A 17,762-nucleotide genomic window follows, 5' to 3' on the forward strand; every position below is an offset into this window, starting at 1 on the left:
AAACAACTCCAGGCAGCTGACACTCGGTGATAAAGGACACTGTGAGACGAGCCAAAAACAACAACTTGCTCCTTGCAACTCTGATGCTAGCTTTGTCATTACTATTCGGTGGAAACAGAGGAGGGGAAAAAAAACAGTTTACAAGTTAACAAGGCGTACAAAAACACATGCTGTCACTAATACTAGATGAGTGAGGGTTGTGAAATGTTAAAAAGTTTAAATGAATGCTATTTGAAGCTCCTACAAATAGTCCAGAGACATTTTTAAGGTGCCCTGTCTCTTTAAAGTAACAATCTCAGGTTGTATGCCTTGCACCTCACGAGGATTTGCATGTACTGTATTAAGTAGCAAAGTCAAAGTTGTGGTCCAAGTATTTCTCCGTAAAAAAAAATATATATATATCTGTTTACTTTCCAGAGAAGCTATTTCTTCATGGCGGGACATAAGAGATGATCAAGTGGGGTTGAGAACAGGTGAGCATCTGCTTGTTGTTTGGCTTGGAGTGAGCAAAGCTTGTAACTATCCCCAAGTAATATAGAACAGATTTGGCTTCTAATGCACCGCCCTTCCCACATTCAGAGTAGAAAACAGAAATTGTTTTGTCTACGCCGATGCTGGGCTGCCAGTCATAAATGGAAGGAGTGAATAATTTCTTCCCCGCAATGACTCACTGGATCACCGAGAACGGCAAACACTGCCGAGAAAATCCTCTAATGAACGCAGGGGCTCTGACGTCGTCCGTTGGCACCAGGGTCCTCCCCAGGTGACGCGTCATGCCTTCATGTCCGTGCGTCTGAAGGCAGTGAGTCACTCTGCTTGTGATTACGAGTTCCTATCCGGCAATGTCGGTGGGTTGCCGTGGAAACTGCGTGCAACGAGGTAACAGAAGGTGACCGAGTCTACGATCTTCTTCTTTGGGTTTGCCCGATCTCACGTGACGAAGGCTCAGGTCTCTGCATAATTAAATATATGATGTTCGTACTTTATTATTGGGATTATAACGCACAACTGTGTTCCAAAATCTATGATATGCTTTTGTAGTCATTCTGAATACCACCTGCCTGCTTCATCAGCAAATAAGTTGCATTTTCTTTGCCAGCATCCTCTCATTTAGCTGATGATGTCAGTGGAAGGCAAAACAAATACCGGACTCCATCATCAAGTTGGCACCAAACCATGAACAAAGCTACAAAGACGTAAACCCGAGTGACAGTTCTCAAAAGCCTTTCAGGATGTGTCCCTCACAAGAATATGCCGGAGGAAAATAATATGTAAATAATGCATAGTTTGACTCTATCAGTTCCTTGGACTTCATTAAGTCTCCATCTTTCAACACTTATCTTTAGGCTGTCAGTCATTCGTTCGCCTCCACATACACACACACGCACGCTTGCAAACAAGCAGAGATGCTTACCTTAGCATTAGGCAATGACGAAGAGGCGTGGCCAAGACGAGAGACGGGCATGCAATCAATCGATCGATCAATAAACTCTTATCTGGTAGAGTGCTGTCCACAATCACTCAGTACTGCTGCTGCCATTTGCCGGCACGCGCACATTCACACCCGTACACACTCCTTGCCATTGGCTCACAAATCTACAGCACAAAAACAAACAGCCATGCTAAATGATATTGGCACTCATCTTTGCCAACGCTTATCCACATTCAGAGAAGCAGCATGGTGCCGTGTGTGTGCGCGTGTGCGTCTTGGCCACCCTGCATCTTGCGCAACAAGGACAAAGCCTCATTTTCATTGCACCTTATCGAGGAGACGGTCACCGGTGTGCCGGAAGAAAGGTTCTGTTGACAGTTGACACCACCCGGATGTCGCCTGGCAGGACTGACATTTACGCAAGAAGTACTTTGAACGCCTCTGTGTTATATTTTACGCAGGGGGGTCGCATGATGGATAAACATGACACACAAATACAGTTGATAGATTCATGTCAAGAATTCAAACTAATTTGATTGCCATTTTGAGGACTTGGCCACACTTATATATATCCTTCCACAGTAGCCTGTTTCGCTCAGGAACACAAAATTAGGTAGGTAGTTGTAACTCATCATGACCACAAAGAGGTCTCAAGAAGCCTTCCCAAACATATCCCAAAGTCGGCCATTTATCAAAGATGTGAGTGTGAATGGTCAAAGTCTAAAGTCAATTGAGATAGACTCCACCTTCCTCGCGACTTGCACGAGGACAAGGTCCTTATAGAAAATAAATGGCTGGATAGCATAACTTTATCCACTTATCCAGCAAGGCCATTGCAATCAACAAAGCATATAGCTGACTTGTCTGTTGGGAGAGCAAGAGAGGGAGGAGGCGGCTGTGCCGAGCATGCTCAGTAGCCCCTCTGGCCTACGGTGACCTTGAGGGTGTCATATCGATCGATTAAGACTGAGGCTGCTCGTGTGCGTCGGGGAGAGAGAAGGGAGGAGGCGTGCAACATCTCCAAACAAGGAGAAAGCCAAAACCTCCGCTAATGATGAATCATTGATGGCGCGTGGACAGCCAAGTATTTTTCACGTCGACTTCAGCATTCACTCTCGCTTCTTCTATATGTCGGGTTGGTCCTGCCACTTCACTTTCCATCACAATTTTGTACTACTCTCGTACAACTCGCAAGCACGCGCGACATTCCCGACAGGCATAAAGGAACCATCCCCATGTGTCAAGAAGGGAGCATATCTTGAGAAGGAACCTGCTACCAAATGTTGTCCATTTGTTATTGATGAGAGAGGAGCACAATAATGTGGCACTTATGAATAATGTAAACATCAGCGATAGTCGCGGAATGGTTCACACGCACGCACACGGCTGTTTAGAACGCACGCCGCACAGCGCGACACGCTCACTTGACCAATTTCCAACTTCACTGCTGTTATAGCCGATGTGCTTGTACATATGTGTGTTGTGTTTGTATGAACACAATGCAGGTTGTGTAGGTTACGTAATAATGCTCAATTCTGATTGTAACTTTTATAGGAGCCCTCGGAGTGCGCGACTACATCGCAGGAGTGTTCATAATTTCGGTCATTTCATAGGCACGGCAATAAAACGATGTCGGTGCGCACGACAACTCGTGAGATGACCTGTGGCACAGACGGACCAAAATCACAGCTGTGCATCAGCTCAAGTGTCTCATTAAGCACAAATGACTGATGAATAGAAAATAAAACTGCTGTAATGGGGCTGAATATTATCCTTAAGTGTTTTTTTACCCTTACATTTCAAAGGCCTGTTAGAAGGCTACTTATTCAAATTTTTGTCATAAATAAAGTTATATATGACAAGAGAATCAACAAGATGTATGAGTGACAGGGTACTCCTGGTTGGGAACCAATAACTTAGCATATACAATTGTCAATAGGACATCTTCATTACTGTTCATTTATCGCGTGATTTACTATTACCGTATTTTCCGGCCTATAAGGCGCACCGGACTATAAGGCGCACCTTCAATGAATGGCCCATTTTAAAACTTTATCCTTATATAAGGCGCACCGGACTATAAGGCGCACCATTAATGCATCATGTCAGATTTTTAATCCAAATCAAATCATTCTCCATTTTATCTTTTTTATTTCAACTTCAGACGGAAACAAATTACTCTATAATCATAAAATAATGATCCATAGTCTTTTTAAGTCATGATTCATAGTCTTCAGCGGGCCACTTATGATTGATTTCATGACACAATGCTTTGGGCCAGTTTAAATTTAGGAATTTGGTCCATATATAAGGCGCACTGGGCTATAAGGCGCACTGTTGGTTTTTGAGAAAAATTTAGGTTTTTAGGTGCGCCTTATAGGGCGGAAAATACGGTAGTTTAATTTCATTATACGAGTAGCTAAAGAACAGGTAGAGACCGCATTTCAAGAAAAGTGCTGCAAAAGTGTACACGGTTGGTTTCCTCAAGAATCACACATACTGTGATTGTGTAAGTTGAGGTGCTGCTCAATCAAAATGAGTTATCCTCCCCGAGAAGTTAGGCTTACCATATCTTTCTATTACAATCCTTTTCTCCTGTGCTGCGGCTCTAAAGAACCTTCATCAGATTTGATTTACTTCCCTGCTGACTTCTACAGCGAGCTTTTAGCAATGGTAACACTTTCTCTTTTTATGTCGTGTATTAAAAAAGAGAAAGAACACTATAAATGTTACAAAACCTTGACACAGTATTGTATCTTGTTAAATTAGTATATAATCACCCAAAAATCAATTTCTTGTGCTTGAATGCAACATATCCTGGGGGCTATGACATCACAAAATCCTCACGCTAACCTCTTTCTCCTCACAAGTAGGCATCACAGAGGCAGCGTTAAGGTTTTTAAGAGACCCATTCATTCCGAATGACCGCATTTGTAACCCCTCCCCGGTGAAAGAAGAAGACTGAAAAGTACACAAATGCAGACAGAGCTTCTGGCCCATCTGTCACGAGATCGCCCACCTCTCCCCCCCGGGGGCTACGAATCAATCTGGACCAAAATATTGCGGTTCAACTGTCATAGCTGAGACTCAAGCACAGACTATTTATTTGAAAAGGTGTTGAGGGGTTACATAGTGTTTCAAGCCTTTCTTGTATATTTAGGTCTAAAAGTTCATGTGGAATACACGACACATGCGTGTTATGTGCAACGATTATGGTTAGTTGACAAAGAATGAGAAAGCCAAGCTAAGATATTAGCCAAATCTAAGTCACATTAGAAAGAAGCAAACCATCATTGCGAGCCACTGGCAAAGGTTCTGTTAAGTTGAGAGGAAGGAAATTAGAAAAGGGCTTCCCAGTGGCTACCACCATGTAGACTGGATGGATTCATGGACGCTTTGATTTTTAGGATTTGCATAGTGTTACTCCAATGACACCAGCAACACTCAAAAACAATGATGCCAATTCGTACCATGGAACCTCTGAGTCTGGAAACTCAATTTTCTTCAACAATGCAAGTAGAAATGTTCAGTTCCTGGTTGCAAAATTCATTCATTTTTTTGTTCTCATGCAAAAAAATTACCCCCCGCCCCAAACTTAAAATTGACCCATAACAGATTGCACCTTACCAAAACTACAGAACCCAAAGTACTCACCAAAATGTAAAATATGTAACACAACATAATAAAACAATAACGATAAGGTCCCAAATTGAACAACTTCTGGACTGACCCGCTTTACAATAAATAGAACTTTGGTGTCCCTCTGCAGGAGAGCTGCTACTACATTGCGTCTTCACGAAGCCATCCACTCTACCCATCAAAACATTCTTCTCGTAGAATCCGCAAAACAGAATGAACAACATGCGCAGTCTTACCTTTGATGCCAAACTTGGAGTTGCTGCCAAATTTGAGGATGGCCAACATGATCAGGAAACCGAAGAAGGCCACAGCGGCGATGCCCACCACCACATACACCTGCGGGTAGGGCGGAACTTAGCAGATATGTCAAGCAGACAGATCAAATGAAACATGATTGAAGACTTACAGCAACTCTGTCCTCTGGTGGGTCTGAAGTGGGTCCATCTGTTGGCGAAGAAAAAAAAACTGTCAAGCAAAGTGACCGTATGACTTTGTTGCTCCTCTTTTATAAAACATACAAAGGGTAGCACGAAAAACATATTTGTAGCAGTACCTATGGGGAAGTCTGCAGCCAAGAGAAGGTGATGTTAAGAAGCAGCAAGAGAGAGAAAGGGGAAAAACAAATTAGACGGCAAAAAAAGAACTCAACATATTTCAACACGATTTTCCTTAACATGCAGCCTTCAAATGATGTCATCAATTTGAGTGCCGGAATGTTTATTTGACTATCTGGATGCCAGAATTACGTTTATTGAAACACAACAATGGCACACATGAAGCATGCAAAGACGAGAAAAAAATTCATGAAAATAAACAAGAGCCAAAATGAGGAGGAAAGACACACTAGCGTCCACTGTCAAAATATGCACCGCACCATTGTGGAAAAACAAAATCACAAAGGAACCCCACACAGAAGAGAAAAAGGAATACGTACAAAAATAATCCAGTAAATTGCACTACTAAAAAAATAAAGTTGTACTTTTAATGAGAAAATGTCAAAATTGTCAACTTAACTTGAGGTTGCCCTTAAATGCTCTTTTTTGAAGGTTCACTTGTAAATTACATAACATTTAAAAAGACATCATTGACAAAATTATATGTTTTGTTTTTTGCCTTATTCTTTTCCCTTGTGAAGTTATATAACTTTATTCTCTGAAGAGTTCACTATTTATTTATCCTATAAAAAGTTTATTGTTTTTTTTTTTCAAAAATGATCCACTATTTCTCTTTTTCCTTCTAAACGTGTAGGCTGTATTTTCAGAAAATGACAGCGTGGAATGAAAATTCATGAGAAAATAAGTCATTATCATAATGTTGTATTGTCTTGTAATGTAATCGTGGACCCATAAACTTTCTTCTTAATATTTAACGCAGGATTACTTTTTGTTCTTCTGTTCAGCACAATTACTCGGTCATCATTTCATTGAAGAAAACGTTTGTTGATTCTACTCACCGTAGTAGTATAAATCTTTGTCAGTTCCTGCACACACACAAAAAAAAATCAAAATAATGACTTGAAAGTGAGATCAATAGGCTATTGAATATCCAAAAGGAAGGCTTTTGAATTCCAACCTGCCAAGTGTGGGTCCTCACTGTCCCAGGGTTTGCGCATGAAGTGGGCCTCGACCCGCTTCCGGTCGGTTCCGAAGTCGTTCTTGGCCACCAGCGTGTAGAGGCCGTTGTTGAGGTGCGTGGGGCTGTCTAGCTGCAGACAGCCGTGATACTCGCGCTCCGTTTCTTCATAAATCATGGTCCGGATGAATCTGTCCTCAGTCACTGCCTTGTCGTTCAGAAACCATTCCATGCGGGGTGCTGGGTTTCCTGGGAAAGACAGATTCAGGTTTTCATTCCAAAAATCCTTCAGTCAGGAACACGCTTTATTTGTTGGCTTACGAAAAACTCTCGCTATCACATTTCATACATTTCTCCAAAACATCTTTAAAGAATTATTGTTTTTCTTGTAATTCTTTTCCCAACTAATAAACTATTCAGAGTAAATGCAAGCGTCAACAACAACAATAAAGTATATTTTTATGATGATAGCTTGGATAGCATTTTCATAATTCATTATTTAAAAAAAAAGTAGTTTTACAAAAATAGGGTTACAATTTGGTGGGATAAAAACTTTGCCAGAGAAATTGGCTCCAATGAAAATGGACTTTAAAAGAATATCGTACCTGCAACACTAAAGGGGATGCACCAGTGGTGGTCTGAGACTGCGTCGCTCAGCTTGGTGATATTCGGAGGAACTGAGGAGATTATCAACAGCGGACACGAATGAGAAAGTTAACACTATCAAAGGAAGGTCTGTCTAGTCTGGAGCTGCATGAAAGGACTTCATCTAATTGGATTTTAAAAAACAAAAAAGGCCAAACGTACATTGTATGTCCAATAGCATGGAGGATTCTTTCTCTCCGACGATGTTCTCTGCAGTGCAGCTGATCTTACTGTTATGGTCCAACGATGACACGTTGGACAACCGTAGTACGGAGATCTGACCTGACGTCACTATCTGTGGACGGAATGAAGCGTGCCCGTATTTTAGTCGCAATCATTGCACTCAATGGCCTTTTCCGTGTAGAATCTCTTTCATCTGACCTTGAATATATTGCTGCTGACTATTCACATTGACTTCTATTTCGAATCTAAAACATGTTCCTAATCATCAGCCTGATTTTCTATCGCATCATTTCTGCCTCTTAATATTAAGCCATCTTCAATTATGCTCAGACAGCACCCCAAATGCAAATAATATCAGTCTGTCAGACCAGCTGAAGTGCTACAAAGTATAGACCTAATCCTCCAAAAAGACATTAGTAATTATTCCCACAATAGCGCCATTCATTTCTGAAAACTGAAACTATCAGTTTGATTTACTGATGATGACTCCGGGCAATGATGTGACGTTGCGCGTCAGTTGCTGTATGTGTGTGAATGGGGGGTTGTGTGTGCCGTGACCTCATAGTTTGTGACCAGCGACATGTTCCAGATGAGGTCTGGCGAGGGCACTCCAGAGGTGGCGCAGGACAGCTGCATGTTCTCACCCTCCCTGACGGTCAAATTGGATGCCGTCAGTGTTGCCATGGGAAGCTCTAAGGAAAACGAGATATAGCAAACAATGGAAACGGCGACTTTTATTTTTTCTTACGGAAACACTTTACACGTAAACATACCAAGGGAGTCAAAAAAAAAAAAAAACGTGCATGCATGACGAATTTGACTCATCTGACAAAAGAAGACGTCTGACCTTTGACCTATAGCAAGCATTTTATCACTCTCTGTAATCGGGCTAAAGTCCAAACAAGGCACAATAAAAAAAATCAAGTCACACATCAAATAAAAGCAGGCTCTCTGAATCTGTAACCTTTGTGTCTATATGCACTCAAATGTTGGCGTAACAACTGCAAAACCTGCGCTTCAAGTTTTAAAAGTGTCATCAATCCATATGATAATGCATTTACGGCACAAGAAGTACTACAGTAATAATTATCCACTAAAGTATTTTAATTGCTGCCTTATCAAGGGTTCCATTGTAAAAGGGCTGTTACCAAGCTGCTTGTCAATGTCTCGATCCAAATCAGGCAATGAAAGTTATGTCCGCCTTGTGCATTAGTTATTTAGGACCACATAAAAATGAACAGAAAGTTCTCACGGGCCCTAAAGCCAGTCAAACAGAGGAGATGGCGTGGCGCTGACAGCAAGTGGGCATTAAACCAGACAGATTTCTTATCAAGTCCTTTTGTCCGTCAGGCTGTCACCACGGCAACCCACTTATCACCACGGCAACCCGTTCAATCAAAGCCAGACAGTAAAAGACAATCGGTTCTGTGGTGCCAGCCGCCGTGTTAGAAGCACATATCTTAACACCCATCCTAAAAAAAAAAAAAAAAAAACACGCTTTGTCCAATTAAAGTGTCCATACGCCTAAACATGAGGCCCGATTGCATCTTGAAGAACACGGGGAGGATTCTGCCGGGAAATTATTTCCACGCTTGGCTTTTTGAGGTGAAACCAGCCGTGACATTTGGTGATTGTAATCCCTGCTTTGCGAAACGATCAGAAGGAAAAGGGCTAATTAACATGCCGCTGCAGCGTGCAAATATTTTGTGTGCGTCTCCGTTTTGGCTCAGTTACAGTCCACCTGCAAGCCTGCATGTAAACATCTGGAAAGTCCCGGTGGAGGTCTAATTCGCAAGACGCACTTCAAAAAAAACACGGAAAAAACACTTTGTCTGTTCTGTTTTCAATTTTTTAGATGATTTTGTCTTGTCTGTTTCAAAGTGTAAATACAAGCGCCAAACAGAATGAGCCATATGTGCGACATCAGTGCAGGCCTGAGGGCATGCTCGCCGCTCGGTCACTGACAAGTGGACAGACGGACAGCAGAACACGAGCAGACAGACAAACACCCTGACAAAGCAGAGGCTAACTGTCCATCTGGACCTTTTCAAGTCTTTTCTGTAACCCTGAGCACTCTGTGTCCACTTCCTCGTGTGTCACTCCGCCAAAGAGTGGTGGGCTTCCCCCTATGCCAAAAATAAACTCCGCTAATGGACAGGGGGAGGGGGGAGCGGATCAATAGAAATTATAAACGACACCGTTAACTTCCCGCAGGCAATGTTTGTGTTCTCTGCTTCCTGAATCACTGGCCACGTTGCTCATTGCACCATTAAAAGTCTCTTAAAGGGACAAAAATCTCAATATTTTTTAAAACAGTGTGGGAAAAGTTTGAACTCACTGATCGAGTAGCAGCTTCTGACTGGCCCTCGCAGAGTCAAAATGAAACCTAAAATTGATTTTATTCTGAAAGTTGTGCTTTTATTTTGTGCATGCGTACAAGCAGGATTTGCATGATTTGTGTCTGAGGGCTTTCCAACTTTGCAAGATTTCATTATTAGCGACTTTTCCGACCGCTCTGGCATCAGTTTTTCCAAAAGAGACAAAAATGACAACAGTTTCTTATATTAGTAACATTCATTCATCTCTTATATCAGTAATTCCCTACGGAAATCTCCAGTTTCGTAGACCATGTGTATTGAGTCCTCACTGTATACATGACTATAAATATTGTTTTATTCTAAATATGGCTATGGCAGACGAATGAATGATCATAATAATAATAAGCTTTTATAGGTCAAACATAAAACCAAAAAAATGAAAATATCTCAAAACCATTATGAGCTCGTAAAAGCTAGGAAAAGACAATTTTGAAATAAGCATACAAAATATCATTAGAGACACATTAAACCAGCTCGGATTAAAATTTACTGTCGACCAGTGTTATTTTTATTTCCATTAATTCCCATGGGAAGAATTTTTTTTTTTCCAAATGCAAACTAAATGCCTCAGTGGCTCTTACCAGATCGGGATGTAATAGGACTTTGTTTATAAACAGTGTTTAAAATGGAGCGATTCATGAAAAATTCATAGTGTCGTATAAAACAGACAGAGAAACATTATGTCAATTAATTGCAGATGTTTATATACTGCAGCATGATAAGCTCGCAAGGAGGCCTTGTCGTCTGTGGCGGGCTGGCGTGGTGCTTAAGTTGACCTTACACTCGTTGGTATCGTAAATAACAATGCGCTTCGCTGCAGGCCCCCTTTTTTGTGTTTTACCAGTGTTCATCTAAACATTGTGGGTATTTTATTTTTAGGTCCTAAATATTTTCCATTCTATGGATAACATATTCCTTCGGGGAATATTCAACTTTGCATCTCTGCAGTGCATTCATCTAAATTTAAAATTTTTGATGCCCTAATTTGTAATTGAAGATAAACTTGGACACAGATTTTCATCTTTTGTCTGGGACGCAAATAGATATAGTGTGTGTGTCCTCACCACAATTGGCTAGTCTGAGTCTGGACAGTGGGCTGCGTCCTCCACCGTCTACGATGCAGCGCAGTTCCTGGGTGTCCGCCTCCTCTCCGAGCCACAGCTTGATCCACATGTTCTCACAGGAACATTGCAGTGGGTTTCCTGTCAGGATCCTATACACACACAACCACACACACACACACACACACACATGCTTAACGCAGACAGTCAAGGACAGCAAAAAGTAGAGCGAGACGAGTATTTTTTTTTTCCTCTGCAGGTCAAACAAGGACATCGTCGGGCCAACTTGCATGTAATGTTTCTTCTATGAGCATAATTATGTTGCACACACATGAAAAACAGTGTATCATTTTACCTTTAATATCCACCCCATCCAGCTATGAATCTACTCACATGTAGGAGATGTTGAGGTGTCGGAATATGGTCCAGGACAATGACGACAAGTTGTTGTCTTTCAGATTCCTTCCAATCAAATGTTGATATCGTTTTAGTGGTCACAAAGGAAATTCAAACTGAGTGAATGCAATGATAGTGATAATGATTTTGTTACTTCCATTTTTTCCTGATGAATGAGAGCTTTAAAGTGAAGACTGTATTACCTTGATAGGTGCTTCTGTTTTGATTAGCAACATAGTTAAAATGGACTAAGCGGTAAATTAATGTGCAATGAGTGAATGGAGTCAAAAGTGACTTTTTTTTCTTCTATACTTACAGATATTGTAATTTGACATTGTTCTGAAAGGCCAGCTTGGAGACGTACGTCAGCCTGCTGTTGGTCACCGTTCTGACACACACATCATCATGTTTAACACATCAGTACAAAAGCAACAAACATTTTTTTTTTTTTAAACTCTTGACATACCTCATTCTCAGCATCTACATGCTATGATGTGGCACAACTCAAATGTCCTGTTTTCCCTGCTGCGACACACCCACTAATTTTTTCCCTTTAGACCAGTGGCTATGTTTACTTGGACATATTTATTCGGATTAAAAACCTGATCGGAATAAAAATGTTTCATGTACACACCCCATTTGGAATATTCTAGCCATATAAAGCCCATTACGATCAAGATTTTATTTTAAATGAAGAGGTTTATGTCGATTAATAATCCAATCAGCGCGCATGAAATCGCTTATTCCGAAATGGCAAAACAAACCGTCTTTAGCGCGCAGGTCGTCTGTATTCCAAAATCAAAACTGATTACCTTGAATATTAAATTACAATTTAATTACAAAAAAACGAGAAAATGCAAGAAAATATATGCGTGCCAAAAACACGGATTTGATCAATTGATGAAATACATTGTGAATAAACAAGGACATAAATAAATGCTTATCCTCACTTGGGTGGCGGGTGAGCTGGAGCCTGTTTCAGGTGACTTTGAGGCAAGAGCCGAGATATACCAAACTGGTTTCCAGCCAATCACAAGGCACATTAGATAACTGCTCACAGTCACATTCACACCTCCAGACTATTGAGAGTCTTCCTTTGACCTAGCGTGCATGTTTTTGGCATGTGCACTGGAGAGAACACTCAAACCTTCAAACGGAAAGCCACATCCTGGATTCAAACCCCCGCCCTCAGAATTGTGAGGCACATGTGTTACCACTCATCCACTACGCCACCTCAAGTGAACCCTATGCATTATCATACTTTCAACACATTTAGTGACCTCCATCAAGCTATTCCAATAGACTCACAGGTTCCTGAGGTTCTTGTAGTAGTGCAGGTCTTTGTCGTTGATGGACGAGAAGCTGCTCTGGTTGGCGATGTAGCTGTCGGGTGATACAAACAGCGTGTCAGGCAGCCGTCTCATTTATTGTGGCAAGTAAACATTCCCATGCGAGACAAAGCACCGCTGATAAAGGGAGCATAATTACCAGTCAAAGTGTAAAAATGAACCTGGGGAGGACAGATGCGTGTATAGGAGCACAAAGGAAAGCATGTCGGTCAGCAAGTGCTTTTGTAGAGGAGACTTTTTCAGTACAATTGAGAGCGTTTCGGATGAGGTTAGAACCATAAACAAGCTCTTACTGGCTGGCACTTGAGAACACTCTGTAAGGACCAATGTCAGAACATAAAGAAAAGATATGTCCTTGTCCTTTTTATGTACTCACAAGGACATCCAAATAGTATGCGACCACGTTTAGGAAGACACTCATTCGAATAAAATTTGACAAGCTTACGGAACACGGTTAGCTGATATAACTAAAAGTCTTATTAAGAACTGCAAACTAATTATGATGACACTCTCATTAGGTACACCCTAACAATCAGATACCGTACAATCCAGTACAAGGGTTAAAAAAAAAAAAAAGTTAAAACCAGATAGTTAATTATTAAAGACTTTTTTTTTCTGAATGTGTATGGGCGAGAAGATGATGCCCAATAAAGTGGCTGCACGAAAACAGAAACACTGTAGATAACAACAAAGAGCATAACCCAGGGGACACCTGCATTTTGTCATGCATTCCAATAAGCAAAAGCACAATCAACAGCAAGCATTTTGAAATGGTGGCGCGGAAGATTAAAAATGTAATGGCAGTCTGATACAATCGTTTCCCAAAAAGCAAGAGATCCTGGCAATAAAAGACTTGATGGTGTGGTTGTTGTGTGCAGGTGAAAACGGGGGGTGCGCGAACTGTGTTGCTACGTGGTGGTGGTTCAAAAGTTCGGACTGTTGGACAACAGCATACCCCAAAGACCAGATTTTTGTCCATTGTGCCAATTTAAGCATTCCCAAAGTGTGGTGTGCAAGTGACCTGCAGGAGGTGAAGGAGATCAAAACTAGATTTGTGGTCTTACAGGACGATTACATATGTTATGATGCTTTTGGTTGATTTTTTTTTCGGCTGAGTGCAGGGGTAAAGAGGGTGGGCTAATGCTGTCAGCATGTTGAAATGGGTAAAATAATTGGATAATGACAAAGGCTGTTGTAGATGGATGACAAACCCCAGAGGACACCTGGATTTTATCATGCATTACAAAATGCTTCGGGACCACTTGCCTGCAGGTAGGTGTGTGAAAAGACAAATTAGGATGGTCTGGGATAATAAATAAATAATAATAAATAACGGAACAGCCATTAACAGACCGTGCGGTATATGGTGCATGAGCAACAATATAATGACCGTATTTAATACAGACTCGGTCCTCGTTGGGACACGTGCAGGTTTTATTATTGGATGTCATTGAACTGCAATGGTATAGCTGAAGTTGTGGTTATGGCATGTTCCAAATCAGAAGATGTTATCTATTCCCGAGGGGCAGTTAAGGACAGTATGATGATGTAAATTATATGATTGATAGCCTGAAGTTAAGGACAGTATGTTGATGTAGGCTACTATATGATTGACAGTAATTTGCATGCTGTAATGCTTTCCTTCCATCCTTATTATTTTTAAATAATCACAATAAATAATAAAATAACAAAATATTCAGTTCACTTGAAAAAAAATACAATAAATGTTTAAAAATGTATAACAAATTAATATAGTTAAAATAATATAAAGCCTATGAAAAATGATAAATAAAAATAATGGAAGCAGGTAAGATAAATAATGTGAAAAAAAAAAACAGACTCCCAAGGACCCCTCCAAGGCTTAAGGATAATAAAGATCCAGCATTTATCTCTGACAGAAAGTGATCACGGACAAGGCTGTTTATCTTGTGCCAAGTCAGATAACGGCACCGAATCTCTGCTTGAGACGCTTACACCGGTTTATATAACCTGTTATGACGCTTGTCCTATTAATTTATCATTTTTGATAAATGATTACTGATTTGCTTGATCCTCATCGGCACAATAGCTTCTTTTTCTTTCTCTCTGAGGGATTGTCAAATTGATTTTTTTTCCTCATCTCCTGGTGGACTTCATAAATAGACAATCACGGTCATCCAGTGTCTGTGCCAATATTTGGACAGCACACACTGCCCAACGGCTGTATATGAACAAATCAGAAATATGTCAACTAAATCATCAATTTTCTACAACATACGCATATGTCCTCATGGTGGGGTCGCAGCTCGCCGGTGAGCGAGACTATAGGCTACCTGACTGGGCGAGACCCTGGATTGGTCACCAGCCAATTTCGAGTCTTATATGAATCCAACAATCATGATTTTGGAATGTGAAGAAAATATGATAAAATCAAACACAAGCAAGCATGGCGAGAATTTGCTGTCCACACAGCGAGGAGTCGAGGTTCGAATCCCGACCCTCATAACTGCGAGCCACTCGAAAAGATAAATGAACGTTGGTACCTTTTTACATGCTTTTCTATGTATAGGTGCTTCTAAAAATACATAAATGCATCAATACAGATGGTTGCTTAATGGTTGGTCTGCCTCAGACCAGACGTCAGCTGCCAAGCAGAGGAGACGTGGAGAGGATTCGTAAGAATGCGCACAAAAAAAAAAAAAAGCCCTCACATGTCCGTGATGTTCTCCATCTCCGCCTCGCTCTGAAGGATGGGAACGGAGGCGATGCCCCTCTCCGGATCCACGCAGGAGATTCTGGTGTTGCTGCAGGCGCAGGAGGACGGACATGCCTCGGCGGACAGCCACGGGTCTCCGGAGCCCACCGCTAGCCCGACCACAGCTACCCACAAGCACAACATCCAGCCTTTATAGCTCCTCCACGGCGTCAGGGACCACCAAGCCCCATTAACGCCGGCTTTGTATGCGCTCATGTCGGGTTGCAAATCTCAGCCAAGGCGCGCCGAGCAGCCCCCACGGCCCGAGCCCAGGTTGGCAGTGGGGTTGAGTGCAGCCAATCAAGGGAAAAGGGTTGCAAGGTGGCTCAAAGATGAAAAAAAAAAAAAAAAATCCTTGTGGGGAGCGGGGTGTACGGGCAGGTCTGACAAGGTGTGAAAAAAAGCAAAACAAAGCCCAGTTTGCTCCTTTTATCCCCTCACACAGCCTGTGAAATCTTCCTTCAGTGCAGCTGAAATCACACTGTCACACTCAGTACATTGTGCCAAGAAGACTCTCGCTCTTCTCTCAACTCAAGCTCGAGCTCTCTCCCCCCCCCCCCCCCCTCCCCTGATTGGATGGATAGATGGATGGATGGATCCAGGAGGCAGCTCACGTCGGAGTCAACTGGCACTTCGTTATGGTTGTCCAGTCTGCAGGTGAAGGGCTCCAAAATAGATTTCCCTTCTAAATCTTCTTTTACACAATAAAATGTAAGCAGTAGAGTCAATTGTAACAAATAGGGGTGTAAATCGCGGGTTTTGTCACGATACGATATCATATCGATACGAAGAACTACGATACGATATTTGCCGATATCTTAAAGCCTGCTGCGATTCATTCACGATATATCGCGATATAGTGCTCTACGATCGATTTCTTTTTTTAAAATAAAAAATACAGAACAATAATCTGATTTATAACAATTCATACGCAAAATCAACAAGGTACTGCAAACTCTTTATTTAGGAAATTACAAGAGTACTGTAGTATACAAAGTGCTTATTTTAACACTGAACTTTGATGTCGTGTTTTTTCTTTTCACCGCATGGCAGGATTTACAAACTGCACATGTCTTGTCCGTTGAGGCATCTTTTCTTTGGAATCCAAACTGCTTCCAAACGAATGACTTGAAGCCTAAAGGGGAGCAAATTTCCTCGTCTTTTTGGACACTAGCCATACAACACAACAACGCCGCGCGCACTGCTCCCGGAAAAAGGAAGCGAGCAACAATGAACTGGATTTCAAAATAAAGTCGCGTCTAATGTCCGAGGTCAAACACGGCGATATAAATCGATGTTTACGTTTAGCATCGATGCCAATAAATCGTAGAGTATTATATCGATTAATCGATGTGTATCGATGAATCGTTACACCCCTGATATAAACATATACATATCTAACTTGCGTTGGTCCAGTCTGCAGGCCAGAGTGGGACATAAAGGGTTAACATTAGTCTGGACTGGACTTGCCTTGAGTAGTGAAGAAGGAATGTCCTTGTCAGAAAGAGTGAGATCGAGGAGGAGAATGAGGAAAAGGGGAAGGGGGGGGGGATCACATTTGGCACAAAGATGCAGTTTTGTTCCAAACAAAATAAGACCCATTGCTATATCCTCAAAATAGATCAAATATAAGAGAATATATATTTCAATTAAAATACATTTCAAAAATATTTTCCATAAAATGCCTATCCCAGCAGTCTTCGGGCAATAGGTGAGGAACACCTTCAACTGGTTGCCAGCCAATGGCAGGGCGCATATAGACAAACAAACATTTGCACTTACAATCACACCTCTGGACAATTTAAAGTGTTCAATCGGCCTACCATGCATGTCTCTGGAACGTTGAAGGAAACCTAACTACCCGGAGCAATTCCACGTGGGCAACACCCAAACTCCACACGTAAAAACTGGAGCCTGCAAGTGAGGTGGACGTGTTAGCCAGTGCGCCGCCAAATACCATGGTGTGCATGCACAAACTTAACTTATACTAAAGATCTTGCAAACTTTACGCTTTGTATGATGTCAACATGTTGTTGGAGCTGTGCTCCATGTTTCACCTTGACAATCAATGACGCCACATATCCACGCTCTTCCTTCTCTTCCTCATTTTCCGCCGCTGTGACTTTAACATGACGTTTATAGTGACGCACGGACTCTGCTGCTGAATAGAGCAGCGTAATTATAGAGCCGCGCACACGCACGCGCACGCACGCGCACACAATACAACACGGTTGTCCGTGGCGCTAATGAAAAGGTTGTTACAACAAGCGAATATTGCAACTAATCGTGTCCTTCCTGTTGAGAAGTGACGGCTGCTCCAAGCATATGAAGTATGGCCGTCCATCATTCATGCCACTCATAAGGCCTTGGTGC

The 17,762-nt window shown here is 41.7% G+C and overlaps 1 protein-coding gene across 1 annotated transcript in view; it reads right to left on the bottom strand.

The window, feature by feature from the left end:
* The window catches only part of ntrk2a (neurotrophic tyrosine kinase, receptor, type 2a), a 52,864-nt gene extending 36,968 nt beyond the window's left edge, over positions 1-15,896 (bottom strand). Inside the window, exons 1-12 of the mRNA XM_061279376.1 lie at positions 15,346-15,896; positions 12,615-12,689; positions 11,623-11,694; positions 11,304-11,372; positions 10,914-11,062; positions 8,030-8,163; positions 7,451-7,583; positions 7,249-7,320; positions 6,644-6,892; positions 6,525-6,551; positions 5,478-5,515; positions 5,308-5,407 (exon numbers count right to left, since the gene is read on the bottom strand). Of these exons, the coding sequence (XP_061135360.1) occupies positions 5,308-5,407; positions 5,478-5,515; positions 6,525-6,551; positions 6,644-6,892; positions 7,249-7,320; positions 7,451-7,583; positions 8,030-8,163; positions 10,914-11,062; positions 11,304-11,372; positions 11,623-11,694; positions 12,615-12,689; positions 15,346-15,605 (1,378 nt within the window). The 5' untranslated portion in view covers positions 15,606-15,896. The remainder of the gene's footprint in view (positions 1-5,307; positions 5,408-5,477; positions 5,516-6,524; positions 6,552-6,643; positions 6,893-7,248; positions 7,321-7,450; positions 7,584-8,029; positions 8,164-10,913; positions 11,063-11,303; positions 11,373-11,622; positions 11,695-12,614; positions 12,690-15,345) is intronic.
* Positions 15,897-17,762: the final 1,866 nt, after the last annotated feature.

The sequence above is a fragment of the Syngnathus typhle genome, linkage group LG5 (assembly GCF_033458585.1).
Source record: "Syngnathus typhle isolate RoL2023-S1 ecotype Sweden linkage group LG5, RoL_Styp_1.0, whole genome shotgun sequence".
In the NCBI taxonomy this organism is placed as follows: domain Eukaryota; kingdom Metazoa; phylum Chordata; class Actinopteri; order Syngnathiformes; family Syngnathidae; genus Syngnathus; species Syngnathus typhle.